Below are 26,538 nucleotides of genomic sequence, written 5' to 3' on the forward strand. Positions count from 1 at the left end.
AGCAGGCACCTGCCCAGAGGCATGCTCAGCCCTCCTCGGGGGTGGCTGTGTCTCTCCAGTTTCACCTGGCTTGGAATTTGGGGTCTGAGAGTTGTGACCCCTGGAGGGTCCCAGCTCTCACGCAGAGGCCCCCTCCACACACACAGGTCTCTGTGTGCCCCAGGTATCTGACTTTGGGGCTGGCATGGTTCTTACGGCTGAGCAGAGCCTGGCTTTCCTGCCATGGTGTGGTCCCCGGAGCCCAGCCCTTGTGTATGGCCCATGAGCCTCCCCAAGGGAGGCAGGGCTGCCGCTCCCAGCCCCCGCTGGGGCTCACACTTCTCCTTGGCAGTGGTTTCTGTAGCTCAGCTCAGGGCCTGTGCCTGCTCCCCTCAGCGCCCTCTTCTGACCTCAGACACAGGGTCTCGCTCGCTCTCCAGATGCTGGGTGTGAGGATGGGTTCCTGAGAGCAGAGTGGGTCTGGTTGAGATTGCACATTTGTATCAAGGACCCTCTCCTGAATGAGGCCTGAGGGAGGAGTGGGAATCAGCCAGGCAGAGAGTGAGGTGCAGAGTATCCCAGAAAGGGGAATAACATGCAAAGACAGGGGACAGGAACACACACCTTTTCTGAAAAGGGCCAGAGAGGAAAGAGCATCAGTGCTGCAGGCTGGAGGTGTCTGACGCAGTCACTTGCCTCTACCCTCATAGCACAAAAGCAGCGTCGATGGTGAAAGGGTGCGGCTCTTGTCAGTGGAACTGTAATGATTAAAAACAGCCCAGGGCTTGGTGAGGTGGGTCACACCTATCATTCCAGCACTTTGGGAAGCCAAGACAGGAGAATCACTTGAACCTAGGAGTTCAAAGTCAGCCTGGACAGCATTGCATGACCCCATCTCTACAAAACAGTTTTGTTTTTTGTTTTTGGTTGACCGGGAGGTCAAGGCTGTAGTGAGCCTTGATCACACCACTTACTCCAGTCTGGGTGACAGAACCAGACCCTGTTTCAAAAAAATTTAAAATAAAAAACAGCCCACAGATTGGAGAGAGTTGGCCTGGCAGGTTTTCCCTGAGGGCAGCTGGAACCCCCAGGGATGGAGAGACAATGGGATTTGCCTTGTAGGAAGCGCTCTGCTGGTGACCTGGCAAGACCTGGGGGCAGGGAGACTGGAGATGTGCGTGGTTCCCTGGGGACTTGTCTCATTCCCAGCTTCCCCAGTGTGGGTCTTGTGCCCCTGGGGTTTGTGAGATGACTTCTTGTGAATGGCATGTGGACAGACAATGAGAAAACATTATTAACATTTAATTAATAATGAAAATGTTTAAACATTAATAATGAAAGTACTTTAGGGCAAGAAGTACTGACTTCTCATTGTGGGCAATTATAGAGATTTGCTTTTCCTTATAAACAGAGATAAAAATGTGAATTCACTTAAAGTAAAATATAGCAAACAGAAGTATAGAAAGCACAGAGGAATGTCCAAAATGTCTAAAGCAGGAGCCACAAATCTGGTTTAAGAAAGACCATTCCATTCCTTAGGGATGCAGCTGGCTTATTAGCAGTTAGTGACATTTGTCATCATACTGGGGATAACGAGCTGACACAGGTGGCTGCCTGTAGGCAGGGTGGGGGAGAGTGCTCTGCTAATGACTCCACATTCATTAGCTTACTTAGCCCTGGAAGCAGCCCCCAGAGATCTCATGCCCATGATGAGATGCTGGCACACAGGTCAAACAACTGGTCCAAATAACTGGAAACAGAGGACATCTTTGACATCAGGTGAGACACAGGCCTGAACTCCTGACTGAGCTGTGGGGCCATGGGCAAGTGACTTAACCTCTCTGATCCTGTTTGATCAGCTGTGAAATGAGGATAGTAGTCACACTGACCTCCCAGGGTCGCTAAAATTAAATTAAGTGATCCCCAGGAAAGGCTTATCTCCGTCTTAACCCACACTGAGCACTTGGAAAGTGTTTACTGCTGCTACTGTAGCATCACTGTTACTGTCACCATCATCATTGTCATCATCATTATCTGTCACCATCATTGTCATCTGTCATCATCATCTGTCACCATCATCTGTCGTCATTGTCATATGTCATCATTGTCATCTGTCATAATTGTCATCTGTCACCATCATTGTCATCTGTCACCATCATTGTCATCTGTCATCTTCATTGTCAAAAACAACCCTTGGAAAGGGACGTACTAACACACAGTATTTAGCTGCCTACAGATGCTCCCAGAGAGGCCATCTCTCTAGTAGCACGTGTGTTTTGGGATGTGGGGTCACCTGCAGTTTGCTATGGCTGGGACAACCCCGAGGCCTCATCCAGCCCTACAGACCTGGGATCCTGCACTAGGGACATTGTTCACCTCCACAACACCAGGTCAATGTTCAGAAGCTTGGCCATGAGCAACACCCCTATAAACAGGGTGTAGCTTAACACAGGGACATTAAATGTACTGGTTAAAAAATTTGCAAGCCAATGTTTAAAAATCAGGAGTGTTCACAGAAATCCAGATGTGCAGTTTCTTTTCAGTTGTCAAAGTTCAGGCCCCCCAGATCCCTGCTGTCACACAGCCAGGGTCACTGGAGCTGAACAGAGTCTGTCCCTGTAGATGCGCCTGGCACTTTGGATGTTGGAGTTTGCAATCCCTTCCATGAAGGTTAACAGCCTGGTCTTCGGAGCCAGCCCCTGTGTTACTGACTTTTAATTTTCTGTTTTGGGCCTCAGTGTTTTGTGATAGAAGGAGTTAAAGCCTGAGGCCACCGTGAGGCAACATGGTCCTTAGTTCTCCAGTTTCTACTGCAGAGCCCAAGAGGACCCGCTGTTTGATGCTTTGTGTCTGATGCTGTCTGTTCTCTTCCCACATTCTGCACCTCAGCACCCGAGGGAGCTGGCCACGTCTGGGCTCAGTCGCTCTGTGTTGTGGATAATTCTATGACAGACAGATGTCATCTAATGGCCGACAAAGCCATATCCTTGAGTGTCAAATGCGTCATGTGAGTGCTGGAGTCTGGGCCCTGCTTCTCTCCTTGACCTTGGACAAGTTCAGGGAGACCTCATGGGGGCCCAGAACGCGGTGTCCCGTGGGTGATGGTCTACACCTACAGGAGCCCCTGGGATCTCTTCAGTGGTGCTCACTGCTGTCCTGAAAGGTCAGGTGCTTTCTCTTCAAAAGTAAACCTCCCATGAACTTTGCTGGGGGTGGGCGAGAGGGGTCATCAAAAAGCACAAGGGGCTGTCCTAGGTCACTCCTGGCATCCAGGTGGCAACATCCAGGACTGGAGTTGCTGCTTCCCCATGCCCCAACCATGATGGGTGTGGGTGGCAGGGGGTACATCTGAATATTGCAAATCTCAGGAGGAGGACACTGTCAATGATTTTCACCATTATTTTCCTTGAGCCTTTGGTTTGGCGACTTGGGTTGACTTTCAGCTTTTGTGTTTGGGGTGATTTTGCTTTTCCTGGTTTTGTTTGGATGGTGCTTGATATGATTTGTCTATGTCCCCACCCAAATCTTATTTTGAATTGTAGCTCCCATAATTCTCACCTGTTGTGGGAGGGACCTGGTGGGAGATCATTGAATCATGGGGGCAGTTTCCCCAGTACTGTTCTCATGGTAGTGAATAAGCCTCATGAGATCTGATGGTTTTATAAGGGAAACCCCTTTTGTTTCGTTCATTCTCTCTTGTCCGCCACCATGTAAGATGTGTCTTTCGCCTTCTGCCGTGATTGTGAGGTCTCCCCAGCTACATGGAACTGTGAGTCCTTTAAACTTCTTTTTCTTTATAAATTACTCAGTCTCAGGTATGTCTTTATCAGCAGCATGAAAATGGCCTAATAATGAATGCCACACCAGCAACAGAGCATTCCCTACAAAGCCCAGAAGGATCTGGTGTTTTGACACAAATGGGAACAGGGTCCTGTTCAGCGTTTCTGTTGTGGGACAGGGGCTGAGTTCTGGCCTTCCCACGAGTGCACTAATGAAAAAGGAGAGTGACACTCAGGGATCATGTTCTGTGTGCACTCTATTATCTTATAACAGCCCCATATTTTGGGTGAGAAAACAGAGCCCAGAGAGGTTAAGTCACTTTCCCAGGCCATAGAGCATAAAAATAGATCAAACCCAGTGGCAGGACTGGGTTTGATCTTCACCATAACACTCTACAGCCTAAACTCTAGAGCCAAACAGCAGATAAACATTTGTTCTGCTTCTGGAATGTTCTGGAATGTGAGTCTAGAACAGAGACTGTAAATTGCAGACTGCAGGTCAGATACTGCCCGTGTCTGTGTCTGCATGGCCGTGGAGCACTGCTTTAGTGGGCTGGTCCCGGGAGCCAGGAGACCATGGTGAGGTGCCTCCCTCCCTGAGCCCTGCACTTGTCTCCCCAACTGGTGGCTGCCCTTCACCACTGCCTGGGGCCTATGCTGATACCAGCTACTCCTGGGGCGTGGGCTCTGGTCAACTACTGGGCACTGAGTGGAGGAACCTCATCTGGGAGTTGGTGAGCCACCTGGCCCACAGCCAGCTGCCCAAGCTGAGACCAAGGATGTGCTGGGTGTACGGGGGTGGAGTACAAGTGACCATGGCTCTCCACGTCCATCCTTGGGCTGGCCACCCTTGAACTCCAGAATGTCTTCAGTGGGTGGTAAATGGCTGCAAAGTGTGCCCCCTGCCCCGGTAGCCCTCTCGAGGCAAGTGGCAGGGCAGAGTTTTTCCTCCTGTTAAGTTCCTACATAATATTCTTGATTTTGCCTCTTAGCCTGGAAAGTCAAATGTTTATTGTCTGCATCTGAACAGAAAAGGTTTATCAGCCCCTGCTCTGGAAAATAAATGAGGATTACACAGAAGGGTGTCAGTGGAACATGCTTAGCAAAGAGTTACCAGTAAGCCGTGAACTTGTGGCGCTGTGGTTGAGCTTCAGGTATTTCCATTCCTAGCCCTGAACCCTGCATTGGGGTTTGTACAGTGTGGGAGCGTCTGGCTGATACTTCATTTGGTTAGAAGAAGCTTCTGCTTGTCCAGCCCCAAGGGATGGGTCCCCCAAATGCCGAGAACATGCAGAGCCAGTGTCTTCTTCCACTTTTTCAAAAATTGATTCAGCACTTGAGATGTGAAATTTCAGTTTTGACAAGATTCCAAGATACAACAGTGGCTGCACACTCACATGAGATGCAGAAGGTGGTGTCAGAGGAGAGGGAAGATGGGGAGGAGGGAGGGAGAGAGGAGATGCTAAAAACCATCTCCTGTCCTTAAAGCCATCAGGCAGGCCAAGGATGTGAAGGTTCAGGGTGTGGTGAGGACGGATGTGTTGGGGGAGACTCTGGAGATGGGTTTTGGTGAGCCTAGCTGGTGTGGCAAGTCTCATGGCCGTCAGGGTGAAGGGTAGGGAACCCAGAGTCCCACCTTGGGCAGGTGGAATGAGGGGACCTCAGAGGCTTACCCTTTACTCTGTGGCTTAAGGTAGTGGCACTGTGACCATTGACTCAGTCCTGGGAAATCCAGAGCTCCCTGTCCAGTGCAGTAGTCACTAGCCATGTGGCTGTTTGAAATAATTAAAATTTAAGCTTGTTTGTCACTCCAGCCACTTGTCCAGTGTTCAGTGGTCATGAGGGTCTAGTGGCCACCATACGGACAAGGAATAAATGTGTCCATCATCTCAGAAAGTGCTGCTGGGTAGTACTGAGGGTCAGGGTGGCTTCACATCTATTTTGGTGTGAAACAAGGAGAGATGTAGTTTGGATTGGCCAGCCTTCCAGAGTTCTCCATACTAACAGACTGTAAGAGCAACAAAGACCACATGGCCCAAGCTGGAAATACTTTCTACCTGACCCTCTGCAGGAAATGCCTGACAAACCCTGATTTGGGGAATGGGTTTCCACTGGGGTGGGACGCATTGTCAGGAGCTTGAGAGGCTGGAGAGGAGGCCCAGGCAGAAGTTCTGATAGCTCACACTGGGAGACAAGTGGATATTTCTGAGAAATTATTTGGAAGTAGAGTTCATGAGACTTGTCTGTGAATTAGATATAAGGGGTGGTTACTGGGTGGAGAGGACAAGAAAAGGGTGGCGTGGGGCATCTGGTCTGGCTGGACAGCTGGTGGGGCATGGAGCACTGAACCTGGTGAAAGTGGATGATGTGGTGTGGCTGTGTCCCCACCCAAAATCTCGTCTTGAATTATAATTCGCACAATCCCCATAATCTCCACGTCAATGGGAGAGGCCAGGTGGAGGCAATTGAATCACAGGGGGCAGTTTTCCCCATGTGTTCTCATGATACTGAGTGAGTTCTCACAAGATCTGATGGTTTTATAAGGGACTCATCCCCCTTAACTTGGTACATCTTCTTCCTGTCGTATTGAGAAGAAAGTTCTTGCTTCCCCTTTGCCTTCTGCTGTGTGTGTAAGTTTCCTGAGGCCTTCCCAGGCATGCTGAACTGTGAGTCAATTAAACCTCTTTTCTTTGTATGTTATCCAGTCTCAGGCAGTTATTTTTAGCAGCGTAAGAAGAGACTAATGCAGTAGGGATCTGGCTGGATTGGTGCCATGTCCACAGCTTCTAGAATAGTGCCTGGAACCCATGGTTGTTCAATAACATTTGCAAGATGGGTTGATGGTTGAATGAGTGAGAGGGAAGGGAAGGCTCAGGAGAATTTGTTGTGGGGACCAAGATTCAAGTTTGGATGTGATTGGCCTCCAGATGGAGATGCCAATGTGGCCAACTGGTAACATGGAAGTCTGGAGCTCAGAGAAACGGTCCAGGGTTGACAGAGAAATGGAATCAGTTCTGAAGCCAGAGGAGTGGATGAGGGGTAGACAGGGAAGAGGACCTAGGCCTGCATCTTGGGGCAGCCCAGGTGGACATTCATATGCAGGAGGTGGGACCTGCCAGAGAGGCTGAGCAGAGGTGGCCAGGGCTCCAGGGTAGATCCAGGAGAGTGTGTGTCAGGAAGCCAGAGGGGAAAGTGTTAAAGATGGTGGATGGCTGAGTGGTGTGGCCCTGGCTCAGTGAGGGGGCCAGGGCTTGCTGGGTGGAGATGCAGTGTTAAAAGTCATCTTTCATAAGTTTATTTTGCAAAGGAACAGATAATTGTAACTTAGCTGGGAGTGTAGACGAGGTCAAGATTGGTTTGATTTTGGGTAGAATATTTTAGATTTTGTTGGGATCTTAAAAAGAAGGATAAGTCAGTGATGCAGGCCAAGGGGGACAACATGTCAATAGCTCAGAGGGATATGGAACTGACCCAAGTCAGTGCTTATCTAGTAAAGTTTTACATGGAGATCAGACATAGAAGATAGATCCAGATGATTGGCTGGGGCTGACCCAGGAGTGGGGACACTGACCCCAGGCTGCTCTGCCTCCCTGGTAATGCTTCCTTTGGTGGTACCTCTTAGCACACCCTTGGAGCCCAGTTCAGATGCTGGCCACATTGTCCTGGAGGAGATGAGTCAGAGGAGTGCTGAGTAGCTCTAGACAAACCTTCCCTGCCGTGGTCTCATGTTGGCCTTTCCATCCTTGTAGTGGGCAGGGTTGGGTATTTTATAGATATTTGTACAGATGAGGAGACTGAGACTCGCTAAGCAAGGTGGAGACCAAGGTCACTCATCTGTAAATAGGTCAAACACATGGAGGAAGGAGGGGGATGCTGGATTCTGGTGTAATTGAGGCGAGGTGAGCCATTTCCATGACATCTCTGTCTCCCAAAAGCAGGACTTTGGAAATGTCCTGGGTGACCAGTCCCCTGAGAGCATGACCCATTCACAAAGAAGCAATCTGGAACAAGAAGTCCTGTAAACCCAAACAATCAAAGCAGGGTGTGGATGCAAGGACCACATTAAAGGGCTTCAGAATAATAGATGTGTGAATATCTGAAAAGAGGTTGGACCCCCAGGAGGAAACTTCCTGGGAGAAAACTAGGCCTGGGCTGGCTACTGAGAGCTCATCCCATGCCTGGTGGTCTTGGCCATGAGCTTGGCTGCCGAGGAAATGGGCTCTGAAGTGTGGTGTCCCAAGAATGAGGGTGTCCACTTGCCTGTGCTGATTTACACAAGACAGAAAACTCCACCAAGTTATAACTGGAGCCTACATAGAGAAAATGGGCATTTCTATGCTTACCTGTGACTTAACAATGAAACCTCACAACTATTTTTACCTAGAAAGCACAAAATATTTACTTTGATGTTATTATCAGGGCAAAACTTACTAAGTGAAACAACTAATCAGAGTTGTAGACTCTTAGACATTATAGGTTACAAGTCAGAGCATAGGAGTCTTAAATCCCTTTGAACAAGTAACACTTTTGAGGACAGTTTAATAGTAATAAGAAAAATAAAATGAAAACAGCACTTTCCTGTGGGTATCCATGCAGAACAAGAGTATAGAGCCAACTGTAATTATGGTTGTTCTCAGTTCAGGCTAACTTCATAACACAGAGCTGAGTCTGCCCTCTGCAGTTGGAGTATGTGTTGTTGGGGGAGAACAACACATACTCCATCTCTGCTTTCAGAAATTTTGTTCTCCAGGCATTAGGAGGGCTGGCCCTTCTGAGATAAGGACTCCATTGTCATGAACTTAACGCAAGAAAGGGCTGGGAATTAGAGTTTAAAACGTCCAACATGGGCAATAAAGGAACAGAAACTAATGATAGCTAATGGGATACAAGGGGTATGCAATATTTCCATCTGGTGTTTAGCTGGAGGCTCTCTGCGGGCAGGAATTAGGCCTGTTTTAACACTCCCTCCCCCACCACTGTGTTTTCAGCACCACGGACAGCACCAACAGCTCCTGGGTACCTCCAGAAACAGCAGCTGATAGATGAATGAACCCCACAGGAGCTAACACAGTGACCCAAGGACAAGCTCCAGCTCCACCAGGCTTTTCCCTCAGACATACAATGGGGAGAGTGTTTGTGTTGTCTTCATTGGGTAGTTGTAAAAACTGAATAAGATGATGTGTGCCGGGTGCCTTCCACGGGCCTTAGCACTCAAGAGTGTGCTGAGAGGGCAGGAAGTGAGGGAGTGCTGGTCCCAGGGAGACCACCTCTCTTGGATCAGAGGTAAGGAAGAACAGAGATACTGGGGACAGCAGTTTGCATTTGAGTCAGAAATCCAAGAAGATCCCCGGTCCGAAGACCTCAGTTTTACCTGTAAAGCTGCAGGTGAAGCTGTGTGGTAGGAGCAGCAAAGGTGGGAAGCTGGAGGTGGGGAAGGGACAGAAAGGGCTTAAGCAGTCATGCAGAGCACCTGCAGGAGGAAGCTCCTGGCCACGGGTCCTGCAGAGCAACAGTTCTTCCTGAAGTGGACTCCGTGGGCTCTTCCTCCTGCAATGCTAGGCGAGGGCAGGAGCAGACAAGTGGCAGCTTCATCCCCAGATGAAACTTTTCCAGAGAGTTGAAAGGAATCCAGGCAAATAACTTAGGGACTGTTGGTCAGATTGTTGTTGAAATAATGGATGGTGGAACCCAAGCCAGGTAAAAAGAGAAATAAGAAAGGGAAGGGTTGATGGGTTGAGGGAAAGCTGGGGATGGGCAGGCTGAGGGTGGTGGTGAAGGAGGTGGATGGAGCCTGAATGAGCAGCTAGGAAGGGAGGGATGAGGGTTCTGGGGTGGCCGAACCCTTCCTCCAAGTCGATCCTTCCTGTCATCACTCCCACCCTAGGCTGGCATACCAGACGTTAGCGCTGCTACAAACAGACAAATAAGAATGAGAGCTGCTGGACTGGAGGGTTACACTGTGTCATGGCCATTTCTTGCTTAAACTGAGAAACAATCCTGTGAGGGCCTGTTGGTAACACAATGCCATGCCTGAGTAAATGGAGTTTTGGAGAGATTTAGTAACTTAAGGTCCAAGAGTAAGTTCAGAGACCACTTGAGCCTGGGTGTGTCTGACTCCAAAATCTGGCATGGTGAACACTGCTCCTAGGTGAGGTGGGAGCTATGGCATGCACCTCTCGTGGAACAAAGAATGGAATCCCTCATGCTATTGAAATGACTTCCCTCTCTGCATCCTCCTCTCTCTGCTTCTGATGGTTCTGTTGAGAGTTGAACTTGCAGGAAGTCAAGTGCCTGTGTGAGGTGACTGCTCTGTATGCTCTTCACGATCCCATCCCACCAAACCCTCTTGCTTTGCTCTCTTACTTCCATTGCTGTCAGAGGAAACATGTTTTTGAACTCTCTGCTTTGCCTTTGAACCAGCCAAGATGCCATCTGCATCCAGTGGTGAAGAAGCAGACCCTGGCAGCCTCCTGCCCACCACCGATGAGCTCTCCCAAGCCTTAGCTGGGTCTGACTCCCTGGACAGTCCTCCCAGACCTCTGGAGAGATCTGTGGGCCAGCTCCCCAGCCCCCCACTGCTGCCCACTCCGCCACCCAAGGCAAGCTCCAAAACCACAAAAAATGTCACAGGTGGGTCCACATGCATCCTGTCCATCCTCTTTCCTTTCTCTGCCCCATGCATCCATGGATCCATCCATCCATCCATCTATCCATCCATCCATCATACATTCATCCACACTTCCATCATCTGTCTATTTATTCACCCATTCACTCATCCATCCATCTGTCCACCCATCCATCCATCCACCCATTCATCCATCCATACCTTCAGCCAGTCTTGATTGGGCACCCACTATGGACTGGTTCTCATCATTAGCTTCTGTGACTGGGGTTCAGTGCAGGCCCAGAGGAGTAGATCTTACCAAGGAAACTGTGGTTTGTCAGGAGCAGACTGCCTAGTCTCCCTCAAGCAAACAGGGGAGTGTGTTTGCAGGAGTCAAAGGGGGCATCTTCTGGGACCTGAATGCAAGAGATGCAGCCAGTTCCCAGGACGGGACTTGGCTTTAGCTTGGCTTGGCTTTTCTTTTTCTTTTTTCTTTTCCTTTCCTTTCCATTCTGTTCTGTTCTTTCTGGATGTTCATGTGTCTGTTTTTCTCTTTGTGCTTCTCTCTGAATCTCAGTCTCTTTCAGTCAGTCTCTCTCCCTTCCTCCTTCCCTGTCTCTGCTGGTCTCTGTTTTGCTCTTTCACTTTCCAATAAGTTCTGTCCAGCAAGGCAGAGCAGGAGTAAACAGCAGACATTGGTGGTCAGATAGGGGTGCACAGCTGGCCAGAGGCCCCCACAGTCATACACTTATGTAGCTTTTGTCACACTGGCAGAATAATCCTAGCAAGTAGAGATAATTACTTTGCAAACTTAGGTATTTTTTGTCTGGAATTTACTGCTGCAAACAGGACACATTGATGGTCTCAGGGAAAAAGGAGGCTGTTTATCAAGAGATGATGACTTTTCAGAGTAAAACCTTGCATGCTGTCTTTGAAGGCTGTGAGTGTCACACATGACACATAGCAGAGTTGGACAATTTTGTTACAATCACCTAACCTCTGATTAACCACCATCAGTAATTGCCATTTGTTGGGTAGGCACCAGGTGCCCCATTTGTAGCTGACAAAACAGGCTCAGGAAACTCCAGGAACTTGTCCCAGGTCCTGGAAATGATTGAAACTTTTGAACCCAGTTTTGGGCCCAAAGCTTGTTGCTACCACACGTGTGGCCAGGGGCTGGTGCCCTCCCCTCTGCGATCTCACCTAATCCTCACTGTGCTTCTTCCCAGCTTTCATGGAAGAGGGAACGGTCACCTTTTGGAAGAGGTGTCAGCTGCTGGGACAGGGAGAGCCTGGGCATGAGCTTGGGAGGGCTGGGTCCCAGCCCCTGGCTCTTTTCTGAGGACCTTACTGCCCCTTATGGGGTGAACGCTCAACCTGGAGGTGACTCTTGGGTGGAAAATGCTTTCAGTGGGACATTTTCCTTGTACGCCTAACACGAGTTAGGTATTCCAATCTAACTGATGATTCTCAACCAGACACCGCAGAACCAGAGGAGGTGAGATACATCCCACAGGGGCCTCTTTAGCTGGTACTGCAGATGCTCTGGATGGGATAGATGTGGGGCTGTGTGCCCTGTGGTTCCCCGACGTAGGGTTGGTAGGTGGGAAGATGTGCTGCTGGGTGGGTGGAGGGATGAGTGAGGGGGCATCCCCTCCACCCCACCATCCTGAGACTTGGCCCTGGCTGTTCTCCCTACCAGAACATTCTCCCTCCCTGCTTTGCCTGGTCAATACCTTTGCATGCTTGGGACCACAGCTCAAGCTGTCTCTCCCTCAGGGGAGCCAGCCCTGACCCCTGACCTCATAGCACCATGTGCCCCATCTTCCAGCATTTACCGCATTGCCCCACCTTGTTTAGTGGGTTGAATGGTGTCCTCCCGAAATTCCCATCCACCTGGAACCTCAGAACATGGCCTTGTTTGGAATAAGCATCTCTCAACTGTCAGTAAGTTAAAGATCAAGCTGAGCTCATGCTGGATTAGGGTAGGCCCCGAATCTAATGACAGCGTCCATGTGAGAGGCAGAACAGGACACACAGGGATGGGAGTGATGCATCCATAGAACACCAAGCATTTTCCAGGGAGAGAGGCCTGGGATGGCATCTCCCTCACAGCGTCAGAAGGACCAACCCTGCCAGCCTCTCAATTTCAGGCTTCTGGTCTCCAAAACTGTGCGAGTTGTTCTGTTGCTGTAGGCTGCCCAAGGAGTGATACATACCCTGTCTGTTGTATGGTTTGCCTCTCTCTAACCACCTGCCCCCCAGACAGTAGCCCCTGAGAACTGGCTACACCTTTGTGTGCACCATCAAATCCAAGTGCAGGCACAGTACAGGGCATACAGCAGGCACTCAGCAAGTGCAGATGACGGTTGCATGGATGAATGAATGGTGAATGAATGCATGCATGTTCTGAACCCTGTGTGTCTGCTTTCTGCATCTTTCTGCATCTCTGTAGATGAATCCAAATATTCAGTCTTTGTGTGATATGGCCATATAAATTACAGTACAAAGTTGGAGGCAGAACTGTGCTATGTTGCATTCTGTTATGGTCTTTGGAATAGCTCCCTTTTTCCTCGATTGAAACCTAAAACCATGGAAAGTCCATTCAATTAATCACCATTCACCTCATTTTATTCTGGCTAATGTATAATTTGTTCCTGGCCCTCAATAACTCAGTAACCCAGAGAGTTTCCCGCCTCTCCTGAGCTTGGGAAAGTCAAGCCTCAGAAGGCACAGGTCTTCACTCTGGCTCCACACGCCCTAAATTCTGGCATTCTGTCCCAAGTCTGCGGACACTTCTGGCTTCCACACTGCCCTCCGTTGCAAGGACATCAGGGGATGCTCTGACACTTATGCGTTTCCAAGGGGACTGAATTGAGACTGGGAGGCGGAGGAGGGTGGTTCCAAGCTATGGGCCCTGGCCTGGCTTCTTATTGCAGAGACTACATTTTGGTGACTTTGATTTAATTTTCTCAGTTCCTCTTTTTCCTTTTCCTTTGGGAAAAGGTTCATGTGCTTTAGCATGTGAACACTAGATGGCAGCAAAGAAGAAAGTTCCCTTACCTGGGCTTCCCTTGCTGCAGGAGGGACCATGGCCCAACTGAGTCTCCACCCAAGGCAGGACCGCAGGTGTCTTAGTTCATCTGAGTTACTTACAAACCACAGAAACTTATTCCTCACTCTTCTGGAGCCTGGAAGTCCAAGACCAAGATGCTGGCAGATTTGGTGTCTCTGATGAGAGCTTGCTTCCTGGTTCATAGGCCAAATTCCTGGACTTTCTTGAAAAGTCTTCATCTCTGATCACCCTCTGAGTCACCACAGGCCCATTAAGGTGGGCGGGTTCTCTCCGTGTGCTGTGGTCCCCACCCTCCCCTCATGGAGAAATTGCAGGAGGTACCTTGCATTCCCGGGTTTCACCTGCCTGGTCCCTGGAGATGTGTTTACCCCTCTCCCTTTGATCTCTCCTTTACCCCTCTCCTTTACCCGTGCTGTCACCTGCTCCAGTTGGTGACACTCAACTCTGAGGGATGGGAGTCCCACAGCCTCTGCCAAGTGTAAGTGGAGCTGGGTGCAATGTGCTTATCTCAGCTCCCGCCTTCTCCTGGTGGCCTGCCCCTGAGGTGGCTTCTGAACCTCAGCTTCCTCATCTGTGAAATGGGAGTGACAAGGGGTCCCCTGCACAGGCTGGGTGGGGCGAGCCAGGCAAAGCTCTATGGGGGCCGTGGGGTCAGTGCTGGTTGTCACATCTGGGATTGACAGTGGGGCAGAGACCCGGGTGGGATCCCAGCTCCACCAAGCTGAGCGAGAGCAGGCAAACCATGCTGCCTCAGTTTCCCTATTTGTACAACAGGGCTAGTGATTCCTTCCTCATGGGGCTGGGGTGAGGAGTAGAGGCAGTGATGGTTAGAGACAGAGGGTCTGGGGGATGCTGAGTGTCACCTGCCTGTGCTCAGGAGTGGGGCACTCTCCTGAGCAAGAGCAGCCTGGGGAGGCTGAGGCCAGTTGGGAGAGGACAGCGCAGTGTGCAGAAGCTGGGATGGGTCTCCCTGCAGCCCCTGCCCTGCCTGGCCACTTCTTGCATAGCTGGCTCCTTGTCATTTCTCAGGTCTCAGCTCAAAGGTCTCCTCTGCAGAAAAGCCTTGCCTGACCTCCCTCTCCCAAACCAGCCACCACCTCCCCCAGACCAGCCCAGTACTCTCAGCCCATCTGCGTGGTGCCCTCTTGCCCCCCTCCCCCTTCCTCTCTCCCAGCCCCTTTCTCTACCTCTCCTTCTGTCTCCTTCTCTCTTCTGTAATTATTTGCTCTCTCTCTGTCTGCCTGGCCTCTGTCTGGCTCCACCAGTCTAGGGCAGGGCCTGGGCCATTTCCCTGTGGCCTGGCCTTGTCTGGCCAAGCAGGTGCTTGTGGAGAAAGTGAAATAACTAAAATCCTTCACGAGGTTTACAGTTTCCTTTTGAGTTTTGAGGACTACTTTTTATTGATGCTGGCCACATCCTAGGATGATATTGACAGAGTTTGTTTCTGGCTTTTAGGGAACGGGGTAGCTTAGATCTGCTTGTTTTCCTGGTGGGATTAAGGGGAGCTGGTGTTTGTATCAGTCCTGCCAGGATACTTTTGGAATGAGAGTTTGTGCTGAACACCTAAGAACTGCTGGGCCTGTGCCGGCTGCTGGGCTCCTGAAAAGGAGCTGATGGCCTCATTTTACAGGCAGGGAGGCTAAGCCTTTGAGAGCTTCAGTGACTTTCCCAGAGTCTTGCCCATTGGGAAGTGGCAGATCAAGACCAGAGGCCAAATCTGCAGAAGACAAAGCCCAGGCTCTCTGCTCTTCTGGGCACCTGACACCCCTGCTGTCCTGGAGCACATGCAGGAGACCGTTGGTGAAGCAAGGAGGGGGTGTCCCACTGTTTTAGACTTGATTGAGCAAGTCTGTTTAGAATCATCTTCAAAGTCATTTCATGTAAACAAGTGTTTATTGCACGTGTTTTAAGTGCCAGGCCTGGGGAAATTGTAGGAAGGAAGGTGGACACAGGCCTGCCTGGGAGCAAGAAACAGACCAGGCAACGTGATTCACTCCAAGTAAGAGGAAAGGTGTCAGGGCAGGCTCAGGTCCCAGGGGCAGGTGATGGGGATCTGATCAAGGCCTCTCTAAGGAAATGATGTTCTAGCAGAGGAGCCGGGAAGCATTTCAGGCAGAAAGAACAGCCCATGCAAAGACTCAGATTGGAGGGAGTGTGGTGCCTTCAAAGACAGGAGAGAGATCTTCACATGCTGGAGGGAAGAGAGTGAGGTGGAGATGCAGCAGGGGAGCTGAGTGGGGCCACCCCCAGGGGCCTTGAGACTGGGCCATGAGTTCGAATCATGTCCTAAGGAAAATGGGAGAGCGATCCAATTCACCTTCTGGGGTGATGCTCCTGACAGAGCTACAGGAGAGGGTTGGAGCCCAGAAATGTATTCCTTACTGTTCTGAGGGCTGGAAGTGCAACCCCAAGGTGCTGCAACAGACGCTATGGCGAGGACAGAGCAGACCATGGTGTTTGTCCAGGCTGAAGAGTGGCTGCACAGTTTCTTCCGGGTTTCCCAAGAACAAGAAGCAGCTTCAGGAAGCTGAATTCATAGCAGAGAAGCAGGAAGGAGGCTTTTCTAAGCCGGACTCCCTGCAGGGAGGATGCCGGTGCTGGTGCCTGCAGGGCTCAGCCCCTGGCAGGGTGTGCCCTACAGTTGGAGCAGAACTGGATAGAGATGCACCCTGGCCTCCAGCTTTGGGAGCAGGGATCCTGGTCCAGCATCTTGGCATTAGCTGGGGTTGCCTCCTGGAGGTGCAGGGGAGTGTCCTCTCCGCTCACGGTCTCCAGTCTCGGCAAGACCCTTGGTCCCAGCTCCTGAAGACTAATGTTCTTGCTGCTTCCTCCCACACCCCAGGCCAAGCTGCACTTTTCCAAGCCTCCAGCATGAAGAGTGCCGACCCTCCCCTCCGGGGCCAGCTCTCCACACCCACGGGGTCTCCGCATCTCACCACGGTCCACCGGCCTCTTCCCCCAAGCCGCGTCATTGAGGAGCTGCACAGAGCGCTGGCCACGAAGCACCGCCAGGACAGGTGAGGCCCTGCCCCATGAGGGAGACCCGTGCCGCCAGAATCCCCGCCTGGCCAGCCTCAGGCTGTGCAGCTCGTGCTGTGCCCAGGGCCCTGGCTGGATCTCCTGTTCTACAGTCCCCAGCTTGAAATTCCTGATAACTTCTGAACAAGGAACCCACATTTTCATTTTGCACCTCGCTCAGCAAATTACATAGCTGACCTTGGTTCCCACATTCTGGGAGGGGTGCACAGTGAATGTGCACTGTGGGAACCTGGCCACAAAGTCCCCTGCGTGAGCCCCTCAGGACCCAGGGTGACGTGGGAGCTTGGCAGGAGAGAAAGACTTAGCCAGAAGTGGCTGTTCCACTTTGTCCCAGGACGCTGAGGCTTCATAGCTTTCACTGGGCAAGAGTGTAAGGCTGTGCCTGCAGCTGACTCTTATTTTGGATCACATGAGTCTCATGGACTGTGAAAGACTAGAGGCTACATCTGTGTAAGAAATAGTGAATTGTTAGAGGTAAAATAGGTCACGGGAGACAGGATGGTTTGGAGGAATATTAGACTAACAAAATGTCCTTCTCAGTTTTTGTGAAGTCCTCTCCCTGAACATTGATTGCCCTATGTTTTGGCAGGTTTTATTACTTGCATGTTCTGAGCTTTTCAAAACAGCATGTTGTAAACAGCCATTTGCCTTGAACTCAAAGCCTCATGCTCCTTCTGGTGTGTCCAGGATAAAAGCCGAGAGGCTGCATGCATTTTGGTGCTGCCTCTGTGATATTAATTATAAGCTCCGAAGTCAGTCGTGCTGGATTTCTGGGTGAAGGGGGCAACCTGTAACCTGAACCATCTTTCTGGTTTAGTTTTCAAGGAAGGGAAAGTAAAGGGTCTCCAAAGAAGCGGGTGGATGTCCGTCTGTCGAGAACGTCCAGCGTGGAGCGGGGCAAGGAGAGGGAGGAGGCTTGGAGCTTTGACGGGGCCTTGGAGAACAAGCGAACTGCCGCTAAGGAATCTGAGGAGAACAAGGAGAACCTGATCATGAATTCTGAACTCAAGGATGACTTGCTTTTGTATCAGGATGAGGAGGCGCTGAACGACTCCATTATTTCTGGTGAGGAAAGGATGGCCCATTAAGTGTGGGGATCTCGGCCAGAGGTCTCGTGTCACCAGGGGGTCGGGGACAGAGCTCATGCCTGGGGGAGGAACAGGTCGAGGGGCTGCACCTGGGGAGAAACAGGAGGAGGCTGTGTCCTCTGGAAATGAGCCTCTCCTGAAACAAGCTGGGATGGGGCTGCACAGCCAGGCTTGGAGCAAGGAATTAGAAAATACCCCGACAAAATTGTTTTGAGAGTTGTGTATTAGTTTTTATGTATACGTGGGAAAAAAAACAAAAACATGAAAGTAGTGTAGCAAGTGACTTTGAGAACGCCACCCCTGAGGATGGTGTGGCGAACAGTATACAGGTGGTGTACAGATGCTTGGTGTTTAGAAGTTATAGCAAACAAACAAACAAACAAAAACAAGTAAAGCAAGATGGGATGGAAGTGGAGGGAGAGGAGGGAAGAGAGATTGCTCTATTGATCCCAAATGGCCGTCTCAGAAGTGGTGTGAATGGGACAGGCAGCGGATGCTTGTTTGGGAGCAGGTGCTCACAGGGTCCTGGGAAGCCAGCTCCGTATTCGTCCTCGTGGTGCGTTCTCAAGGTCAGAGTAATTGCTCCATCCTACCCTTGAGGATTCCGGGGCTCGGGACGATAGAGGCCTGCAGACCACCCTGCGATGAAGGGAGAAGGAGGCTCAGGCTAGGAGGAGGAAGCACTGAGGGGGTTTCCCTCCCAGCTGGTACCGGCTGTGCAGGGCCCTCTGGTCACTTCCAGGAGGGTCCAGGGTGGCCGTGGTGTTTGGCCTGCAAGGGAAGAATCAGGAAGTATTCATTGCTGTTCTTCCTGGAAGCATTTCATGGTGACTGTTGTGGGCATGGGCAGAACTCCGGCCATGTCTTCCTGGGTGTCTATGGGGAGCGGGAAAGGGCAGCAGACGTCAGTGCTGACCCTGGCTGGTACTGAAGGCATGCAGTTGGTACCGTGATGGGTGGACAGACCAGCTGCCCAGGGCTCCATAGCCTCCCCCTTCCTGTTGCTTCGGAGCCTTTCTACCAGGTCCGAGGAAGCAATTCTGAATATGCGACTGCAAAACATGAAAGGGTGGGGGGGTGCTGTTACCCCTGTGTTTGGAGGAGGCTGACTTCCATCGTGGGACCAGTGTCTTTGTGGCAGAAACTTGGGACTGGTCACTGGCCTGAGGGCACCAATGTCTCTGAAGAAGCTGGAGCCTGTGGTGTTCCCCAAACCCGTTAGACCCTGGAATCCTTGCCCTTAAACACCTGTGAACCTCCAGCAGAAGGCTGCTATGTGGGTGCACTTCGGAGAAGAGCTGGTGTTGGGATGGTCAAGGGCTAGAGCAGGGTCCCTCAGCACTGGTGGCGTGAGGTCAGGCGATTCTCTGCTTGGCAGGGGGCTGTCCTGGACAGACTAGGATATTCTGCAGCATCCCTGGCCTCTCCACACTGGATGCCCCCAGTGGAGACAACCTAAAACCTCTCCAGACTTGGCCAGATGTCCCTGAGGAGCAGAATCACCCCCAGTTGAGAATCACTGGCATAGTCTGTGCTCCTGGTTTGGGGGTGCCCTTCCATAAGGCCCTTATCCGCTCCAGGACACAATGCTTTCATTGGTGAGAGGGAGATGGGAACTGCTTCCTCTTGACATTGACAATGTCAACAGCCAGGGCCCTTTACCGGGTGCTTCTTATGTCTAGGATGCTGGTCTAAGGTTATGACAAGACAGGAGCCCCATGAGGCTGATGACATCATAATCCTTATTTTACAGATATGTAAACTGAGGCATAGGGAGGCCATGTAACTGGCCATGGCCGTGCAGCTTATTGGTGCCAGGCTGAGACTTGAACCCAGGCTGCCAGCTCCAACTTTCTGCTCTGTGCTAGACCCTCTCTGAGGATGAGTGGATTAATCCACATCAGCCCTTGGCACAGGGCCTGGCTCAAGCTGGGTGCACCTCAGAGAGCACTTCTTCCTGTCCTCACCATCCACATGGGGAGGAGAGCTTCTAGGGAGGAGAGCTCCTGGCCCAGAAGGGTCTCGCAGCTTGACTTTCCTTCAGGGCATCATTAGGCCATCCAGATGCAGTGTCCTCATGCCTGGCATTAAAGGATTAAAGGTATAATGCAGTCATTTTATTTAAACACGGAAGAGGATGGGAATCTGCGTTTCACCTCTCGGGAGCCTCAGGCCCGGCCCGGATGTGCCCTCAAAACACTTTGTGGCAGCGCGGTTGAGACGCAGAGTTTCTGCACTGGAACTGGCATCAAAGCACATCTAGCAGCACCCTTGGCTCCCGCCTCTGTCCCTCCTGCCCAGCGCCCTCCTCCTCTGAGTGCTGTGCACAGGGATGCCTCCTGCTCAGTCAAAGTGGCCTGGTCATGGCCAGCTGTGCTGGCCTCTTGTGGCTGTCGTAACACCTTATCACCTGCTGGGTGGCTTCTGACCACAAAATTTTCTCTCTTGCAGTTCTGGAAGCTAGAAATCCAAAATCAAAGTGTAGGTAGGGTTGTGCCCCCTGTGAGTGCTCCAAGCAGGAGCCACTCTCTTCCAGTTTCTGGTGGTTCCTGCGTTCCTTGGCCTGAAACTCCCAGCCCTGCCTCCGTGGGCATGTGACTGCCTCCTCCTCCCTCCTTCCTCTCCCCTTATACTATTCGTATAAGGATAGTAGTCATTGCAGGCAGGGCCCATCTGGATGATCCTGGATGATCTCCTCATCTAGAGATTAACTTAATTACTTCTGCAAACATCCACTTTCCAAATAAGGTCACTTTCACAGGTTCTGGGGATTTGGACTTGGGCACATCTTTTAGAGAACCCCCTTTGAACCCCTGGATTCCACTCCTCTTGGTTAACTCGTTCCTCTTCTCATTGAGCCAGAGCTAGGCTCCGGGCTTTGACCCACAAATCCCCCTCCATCCCCGGGATCTCTGTGGCTGGGCCAGTCCGTGGCCTCCAACAGAATGTGCTGTGAATCTTGGAGTTGGCCCTGGGCAGGTCCCTCCCCTGTCCCTGCCCCATTTTCTTGTTGTCAGATCAAAGTCCCTCATTGTTGGCTCCTATGACAACACTGAACCTTCCTTCCTGGCTGGGACACAGTTGCAGATTCACACTAATTCTTGTCCTTCTCTATTCTCTGTCTCTCTGCTACCCATCAGTTACTTATTGTTGACTGTCTAGTTTTGTCTGTGTGGGGGATCGTGCTGGTATCTGTCTGTGCCCTGTGGTGTGCCCATCATCCCACGGTACCTGGTTCTAAGAGTCAGTGAGCACCTGTTGGATGTGTGGCTTTAGACACCTCTGTGACCCTGATGAGTCTCTGGTTTGTCTCTCCAGCTGACGGCTGGCCCCTGAGCTCTAGGGTGTCTCTGTGGACTCTGTGCATCCACGTGGGGGCTGATGCGCATTGCACAGCTTACATCTCCGGATTTCGGGTCCCATCTGTGCCCCGGACTGGGACTCTCCCTCATTTCAGTCAATACATCTAAGCCTCCTGCGAAGCTTTTGGCTTTGTGCTGATGTCCAGATGACCTTGAAGTCTTCTCTGCTCCCCTTGGAGCAGTTCTGGGGTCTGGCCAACCCCCTCTTCTCCGGCAATGGTTCGCTGTGCTCTCCTGCCTGGACTTGGCCTCCAGGCAGTCTCTCTGTGCCACCATTGCCCCATTTCCAGTTCATTCTCCACACAGGTGGCCACAGGACCGGGGTCCCATGGAAGTTGGATAATGTCACGTCTTGCTCAAATCCCTCTAGTGGCTCCCTGAGGCATTGAATGCCACATCCTCCCTAGTGCCTGCAGCCCCACCCCATGTGGCCTGCCTCCCTCCCCCGGCTCACCTCTCCCTTGGACCCAGCCCATGGGCCTCCTTGATAGTCCTCACACCCCAACCACAGCCCCTGAGACTCTTGCTGCCCCTGGAGGTGTGTATGGCTCCACTGTGTTTAAAACATCGCCCTGTGCAGGAAGCCACCTGGCCACTGTGTGGCAACACATGGCCCCTTCTTCTCACCCAACCTTATTTTCCCTATGGCAGTGTCCCTGACCCCAATACCATTGGCTTTGCCCATGCAGCCTCTCTGCCAGCGTGTGGGCTCCGAGGGACCAAGCCTTTGTCTCTGTAGTTCTTACTGTGTGCACAGCTCATGAGTGCTAAGTGCAAAATAAGTATCAGTTAAATGAATGAGCCAGAATGGGCCAATGGGGGATTAGAGGAGCCAGTGCCTGTAAAGTACTAACAGGTGCTAGGTCCAGGGAGCCCTCATCCCTGTACTGTTTCTCCCAGGGCGTGGCTCAGACCTGAGCCTCTTGTTATTTGTGCTTGAAACCTGGTGTCCACAGGTGAACGTGGAGTTTGAGCTGGGGTCTGAGAGGGGGGAAGGTAGCACTCATTGTAGAAACTCATCCTGGAAACTGCTGTCGTGAGCGTGGCCCAGGCCCAACGCTGTGGTGCACTGTATGACGTGTTACGTGGGGTGTCATCTGTAAACCCTGGGTGAGGCCCCCTTTCCTCCATGGGCCTTTTGTGGGCCAAGGTCAGGGTTCCTGTCTGACCCTGAGAAACTCCTTGTTGAGGGCTGGGCCCATTGCACAGACTGGCAGGTATGTCCGGGGTACAGCCTCCAGCCATTTGCAAATTGAGGCTTCTGTGTGCTGGTCCCAGGATACACAGTCTAGGGTCCCTGAAGCCCTGAAATCAAGTGCAGAAAGCAGTGCTTTGCTTTTGTCACATTCTCAGCTGTGTCCCCAGTGCTCCAGAAGTGATAAATCTCTGAGATAAAATGCTGTGGGAAAATTCAATATTGGTCATAGAGAAAGTCTATAAATGTTGCTTTTTTGGGGGAAAATTACTCGCAGTAGGAAAGGCCTGTAAGAGTGTTTTGCTTTGCCTGGTGCAGACAATGGTGAAAAGTGGTTGTTTTTTGCTTCTGTCTGCAGTGTGTTGAGTTCAAACCCCATCCCCACCGTCTCGCCTTCAAACCCCATCCCCACCGTCTCGCCTGCTACATTATTTTCAGATCTCCGTGGTGTGGAAGCAGAAAAGCACCAGGCAGTAAATAAATCAATTATTAATCACAACAACTACTATTTTATTCATTTATTTATCCATTTATTCTCTCTCCCTCTCCATCTCCCTCTCTCCCTCTCTTTCTCCTGTTGCTGGAGCCTTGGCAGACATTGTCTTACCCCATGTGAAAAAGAAAATTTTTGTTATCAATCATTTTTGTGCACTTCAATTCTCTATTAGAATGGAGAATGCATCTGCATCAGGATTTAATTTTTGGAAATGGTGGAGGCCCTATCAGAGGCATGCACACCCCCTGCAAACAAGCCCACATGCCCGCACACAGGCTTACATGCGGGGTGCCTTCGTGGGTGTGCCTGGTCAGTGGTGGGTGAGCAGGGCCTTGCGCACATTCTCCAGTCATCAAAAGTGAATTTTATGAGAAACAGTCTTTGTGTTGTCACTGCCCCAAGATTTAAGTTTTAAAACCTGTCAAGAAAAAGATGTTTGTGTTTTGTTTTTTCTCTGTGCTGAACCAAAGAGTCATGACCATACCTGTCTGGTTTGTCACAGTGTGCCGGCTCTGGGCCCAGTAGGAACATGTGATGAGGGGGAGCGAGGGACTGAGGGGCTGCTGTGGGAATCAGGACTGCAAGGGAAGAGCCTGCTGATGCAAGAAAGCTGACTTCTCCACAGCCCCCAGCTGCCTGTGCTGCTCCTCCTCCTGCAGACAGCTTCTCCCAGGTGTTCATGACAGCAAGGCTGCAGGCTGTTCTCAGCTGAGCCCATGTAAGGAGGGAGCAGGCCCTCCACTTCATCCATGCTGGAGTCTTAGTCCCTTTGAGCTGTCATAACAAAATCCCTAGACTGGGTGTCTTATAAACAACAGAAAGTCATTCCTCAAAGTTCTAGAGACAGGGAAGTCCAAGATCAAGGTTCTGACACGTGGGGTCTGGAGAGGCGCCACTTTCTCATAGATGGTGCCTTCTGTGTGCCCTCACATGGCAGAAGGGGCCACAGAGCTCTCTGCGGCCCCTTTTCTAAGGGCACCGATCCCATTGATGAGGGTTCCACCTAATGACTTAGTCACCTTCCAAGACCCAACCCCCAAATACCATCGCATCGGGGTTAGGCTTCAACATAGGAATTTTGAGGGACACAAACATTTGGCCCCTGGCATTGGGAATGTCTGTGCAGTCAGGTGGGCCTCCATCTCTGGGCTTACTGCATAGAGAGACACTGCAGGGTTTGACCACCCCACTTGCCTCAACATGTTTCTTTCTAGCTCGTGACGTTGGAAAAGTTTCTTAATCTCTCTGTGCTTCAGTTATTCCCCTTGTAAATGGAGGTGATAACAAAGTTCTTATGAAGGTAAACAGGGGTGGTCACCGAAGTATAGCTTTGTCTCGTTGTGCTCAGTAAGCATTCTGGTTGCCATGGTAATCAGCACTGTCATCATCACTGTGGTTGACAAGCGAGCAGGAACAGGGACGATCTGGGCATCCACCGCTCACGGAAATACCGCCTCACAGGCATGAAGCAAAGGTTGGCCCCCAGTTGGTCAATGTTCCGTAGCTGATTTGTGCTATTCCTCATTCCTTGGCCAACTCATCAGAGTGTTGATGTCCCTGCTGCTGCATAGGTACATCTGTTCTCCATCCGGATGTGCAGCTGATGTGTTTGTGTAACTGGGTGTGGTTTCACTTGCCTGCTTAGCAAGGAACAAGGGCAAGGAGAATTAATCGCTGGGGTCCACGTGCCGGGACAGGCTGGGGGGACCTTTGGGTTGGTCAGGAGAAACAAGCCTCAAGAAGGCCTCCTGATGGCACCTGCTATGAGTCACCTGTCCCAGACCAGGTTGGGTAACCCACAGTGCCCAGCCTCAGATCACTCTGCCCACTGGGTGGACCCTGGGCACGTGGTGGCACATCCAGGCCTTGGCTGCCTGTCGGTAGCTCACAGGTGATGTCACTGACCCTCTTGTTAGGTTGTCCTGGGGGCAGATAAGACAAGGCTCATGGAGTGCCTGGTCTGTGTGGTCACGTGGCACTCACATGGTAGCCCTGCCACCAAGGTTTTCGGAGGGTGTGTCCCAGGAGCACAAGAAAAATCCAATATTTGTACGTTATTTATTTATAAACTATACATTAGAGGTACCATACTAATATACTGTGTACTTTATAAAATATACATGCAAGATAGTAATAAAGGGTGACCCAGGAGAGTGACTATGTACATATTAATATGTTCTAGCACAGCCTGCCCCACTGTGTCCTAGGAGTGAGGTGCTAGGAAGTGCATTTCAGCAAGCACAGCGGGGGTTCTAGTGCTGGTGCGGGAGTGGAAAGTAAATCCTAGCCCCCACAATCCCATGAGTCAATTCCAGCCAGCTAGGCTGTACAGGAGTAAAGAGACGTGTGGGATTTCCCAGCTTTATAAATTTTTTTTTTAAAGCTTCTTAAGAAACACCCTTGCTATGTATTCAACAAGTACTGTATGTCCCAATCTAGGCCTCAGGATTCTAAGGAGAAACTAGACACAGTCTCCAACCCTATAGTAGCTCATGACTGATGTTAAAAGCTGATGTTCACCATAAACTCAACAATGCAAAAGAGGGCTGGGTCGGGAGGTGAAATCTGTATTAGTCCATTTTCACACTGCTGATAAAAACATACCTGAGACTGGGTAATTTATAAGGAAAAAGAGGTGGTTTTTTTCAGTCCCTCTCCCCCGCCCCAAGACTGAGCCTTGCTCTGTTGCTCAGGCTGGAGTGCTGTGGCGCGATCTTGGCTCACTGCAACCTCTGCCTCCTGAGTTCAAGCAATTCTCCTGCCTCAGCCTCCCAAGTAGCCGGGAAAAACAGGTGCACACCACCACAGCTGGCTAATTTTTGTATTTTTAGTAGAGGCAGGGTTTCACCATGTTGGCCAGGCTGGTCTCGAGCTCCTGACCTCAGGTGATCCACCCACCTCGGCCTCTCAAAGTGCTGAGATTACAGGAATGAGCCACTGCACCCAGAGAGAAAAAGAGGTTTAATGGGCTCACAGTTCCACATGCCTGGGGAGGCCTCACAATCATGGTGGAAAGTGAAAGGCATGTCTCACGTGGTGGCAGGCAAGAGAGGATGAGAACCAAGCAAAAGGAGTTTCCCCTCATAAAGCCACCAGGTCTCAGGAGACTTATTCACTACCACGAGAGCAGTATGGGGGAAACCACCTCCATGGTTCAATTATCTCCCATTGGGTCCCTCCCACAACACTTGGGAATTATGGGAGCTACAATTCAAGATGAGATTTGGGTGGGGACACAGCCAAACCATATCAAAATCCTAAGACAAATGTGTGACGCCAAGAATGTGGTGACACGGGGATTTGATGACATGGAGAACGTTACACAGAGAGAAGTGACACTCAGGCAGTCCCTGGTATTGTCTACCTGTAAAGAAAGCCCTCTTTGCAGGCTCCAGGATCCTTTCCCCAGCAGACATACTTGTACAAAGTGAATGCTAACGTGTTATTTGAATGCCATTTTAAGTGTGGAGAGGATGTACTTGAAAGACTTCGTGCAGTGTATCCTTCTGTAAAGTGGAGAGCCACCTGCAGCGAGTGAGGACTCCCGCCCTCAGTCGTCTCCATGGTGACTTCACAGAACAGCAGGCAACCCCTGCCTTTTCTTGAAAGTTGGGGCTAGAGATTTGAAAGGCTGTGGAAACCCAGCCACTCCCCGCACAGACACCAGGTGGCGCTGGAGATGCTCGCCAGGATGCAGGATGCTTGGGAGAATCTGGTCTCAGGGCGACCTGGCGGGCATCTTGCTGCGGAGGCAGGTCTGGCCCTGGGTGGTTCTGGCTGAGCACCAAGCAGCAGAGCTCTCAGAGTGGGAATGCACAGCCCCAGTGACAATCAGCGGAAACAGGGCTGCCCCCCTCTTTTTTTTTTTTTTTTTTTTTTTTGAGCTGTTACTTCCCAGCAAGTACCTTGATAAGCACTTT

At 51.0% G+C, this 26,538-nt stretch overlaps 1 protein-coding gene across 4 annotated transcripts in view; it reads left to right on the top strand.

The window, feature by feature from the left end:
• The window catches only part of PHACTR3 (phosphatase and actin regulator 3), a 278,305-nt gene that overhangs the window by 187,805 nt on the left and 63,962 nt on the right, over positions 1-26,538 (top strand). For 3 of the 4 annotated variants that reach the window (XM_033186939.1, XM_033186938.1, XM_033186940.1), the window contains exons 5-7: positions 10,179-10,388; positions 16,281-16,455; positions 17,295-17,542. In XM_033186939.1, the coding sequence (XP_033042830.1) occupies positions 10,179-10,388; positions 16,281-16,455; positions 17,295-17,542 (633 nt within the window). The remainder of the gene's footprint in view (positions 1-10,178; positions 10,389-16,280; positions 16,456-17,294; positions 17,543-26,538) is intronic. The other variant, XM_033186941.1, reaches the window with a different exon arrangement.

Source organism: Trachypithecus francoisi, unplaced genomic scaffold, assembly GCF_009764315.1.
Source record: "Trachypithecus francoisi isolate TF-2019V2 unplaced genomic scaffold, Tfra_2.0 Lachesis_group21, whole genome shotgun sequence".
NCBI lineage: Eukaryota > Metazoa > Chordata > Mammalia > Primates > Cercopithecidae > Trachypithecus > Trachypithecus francoisi.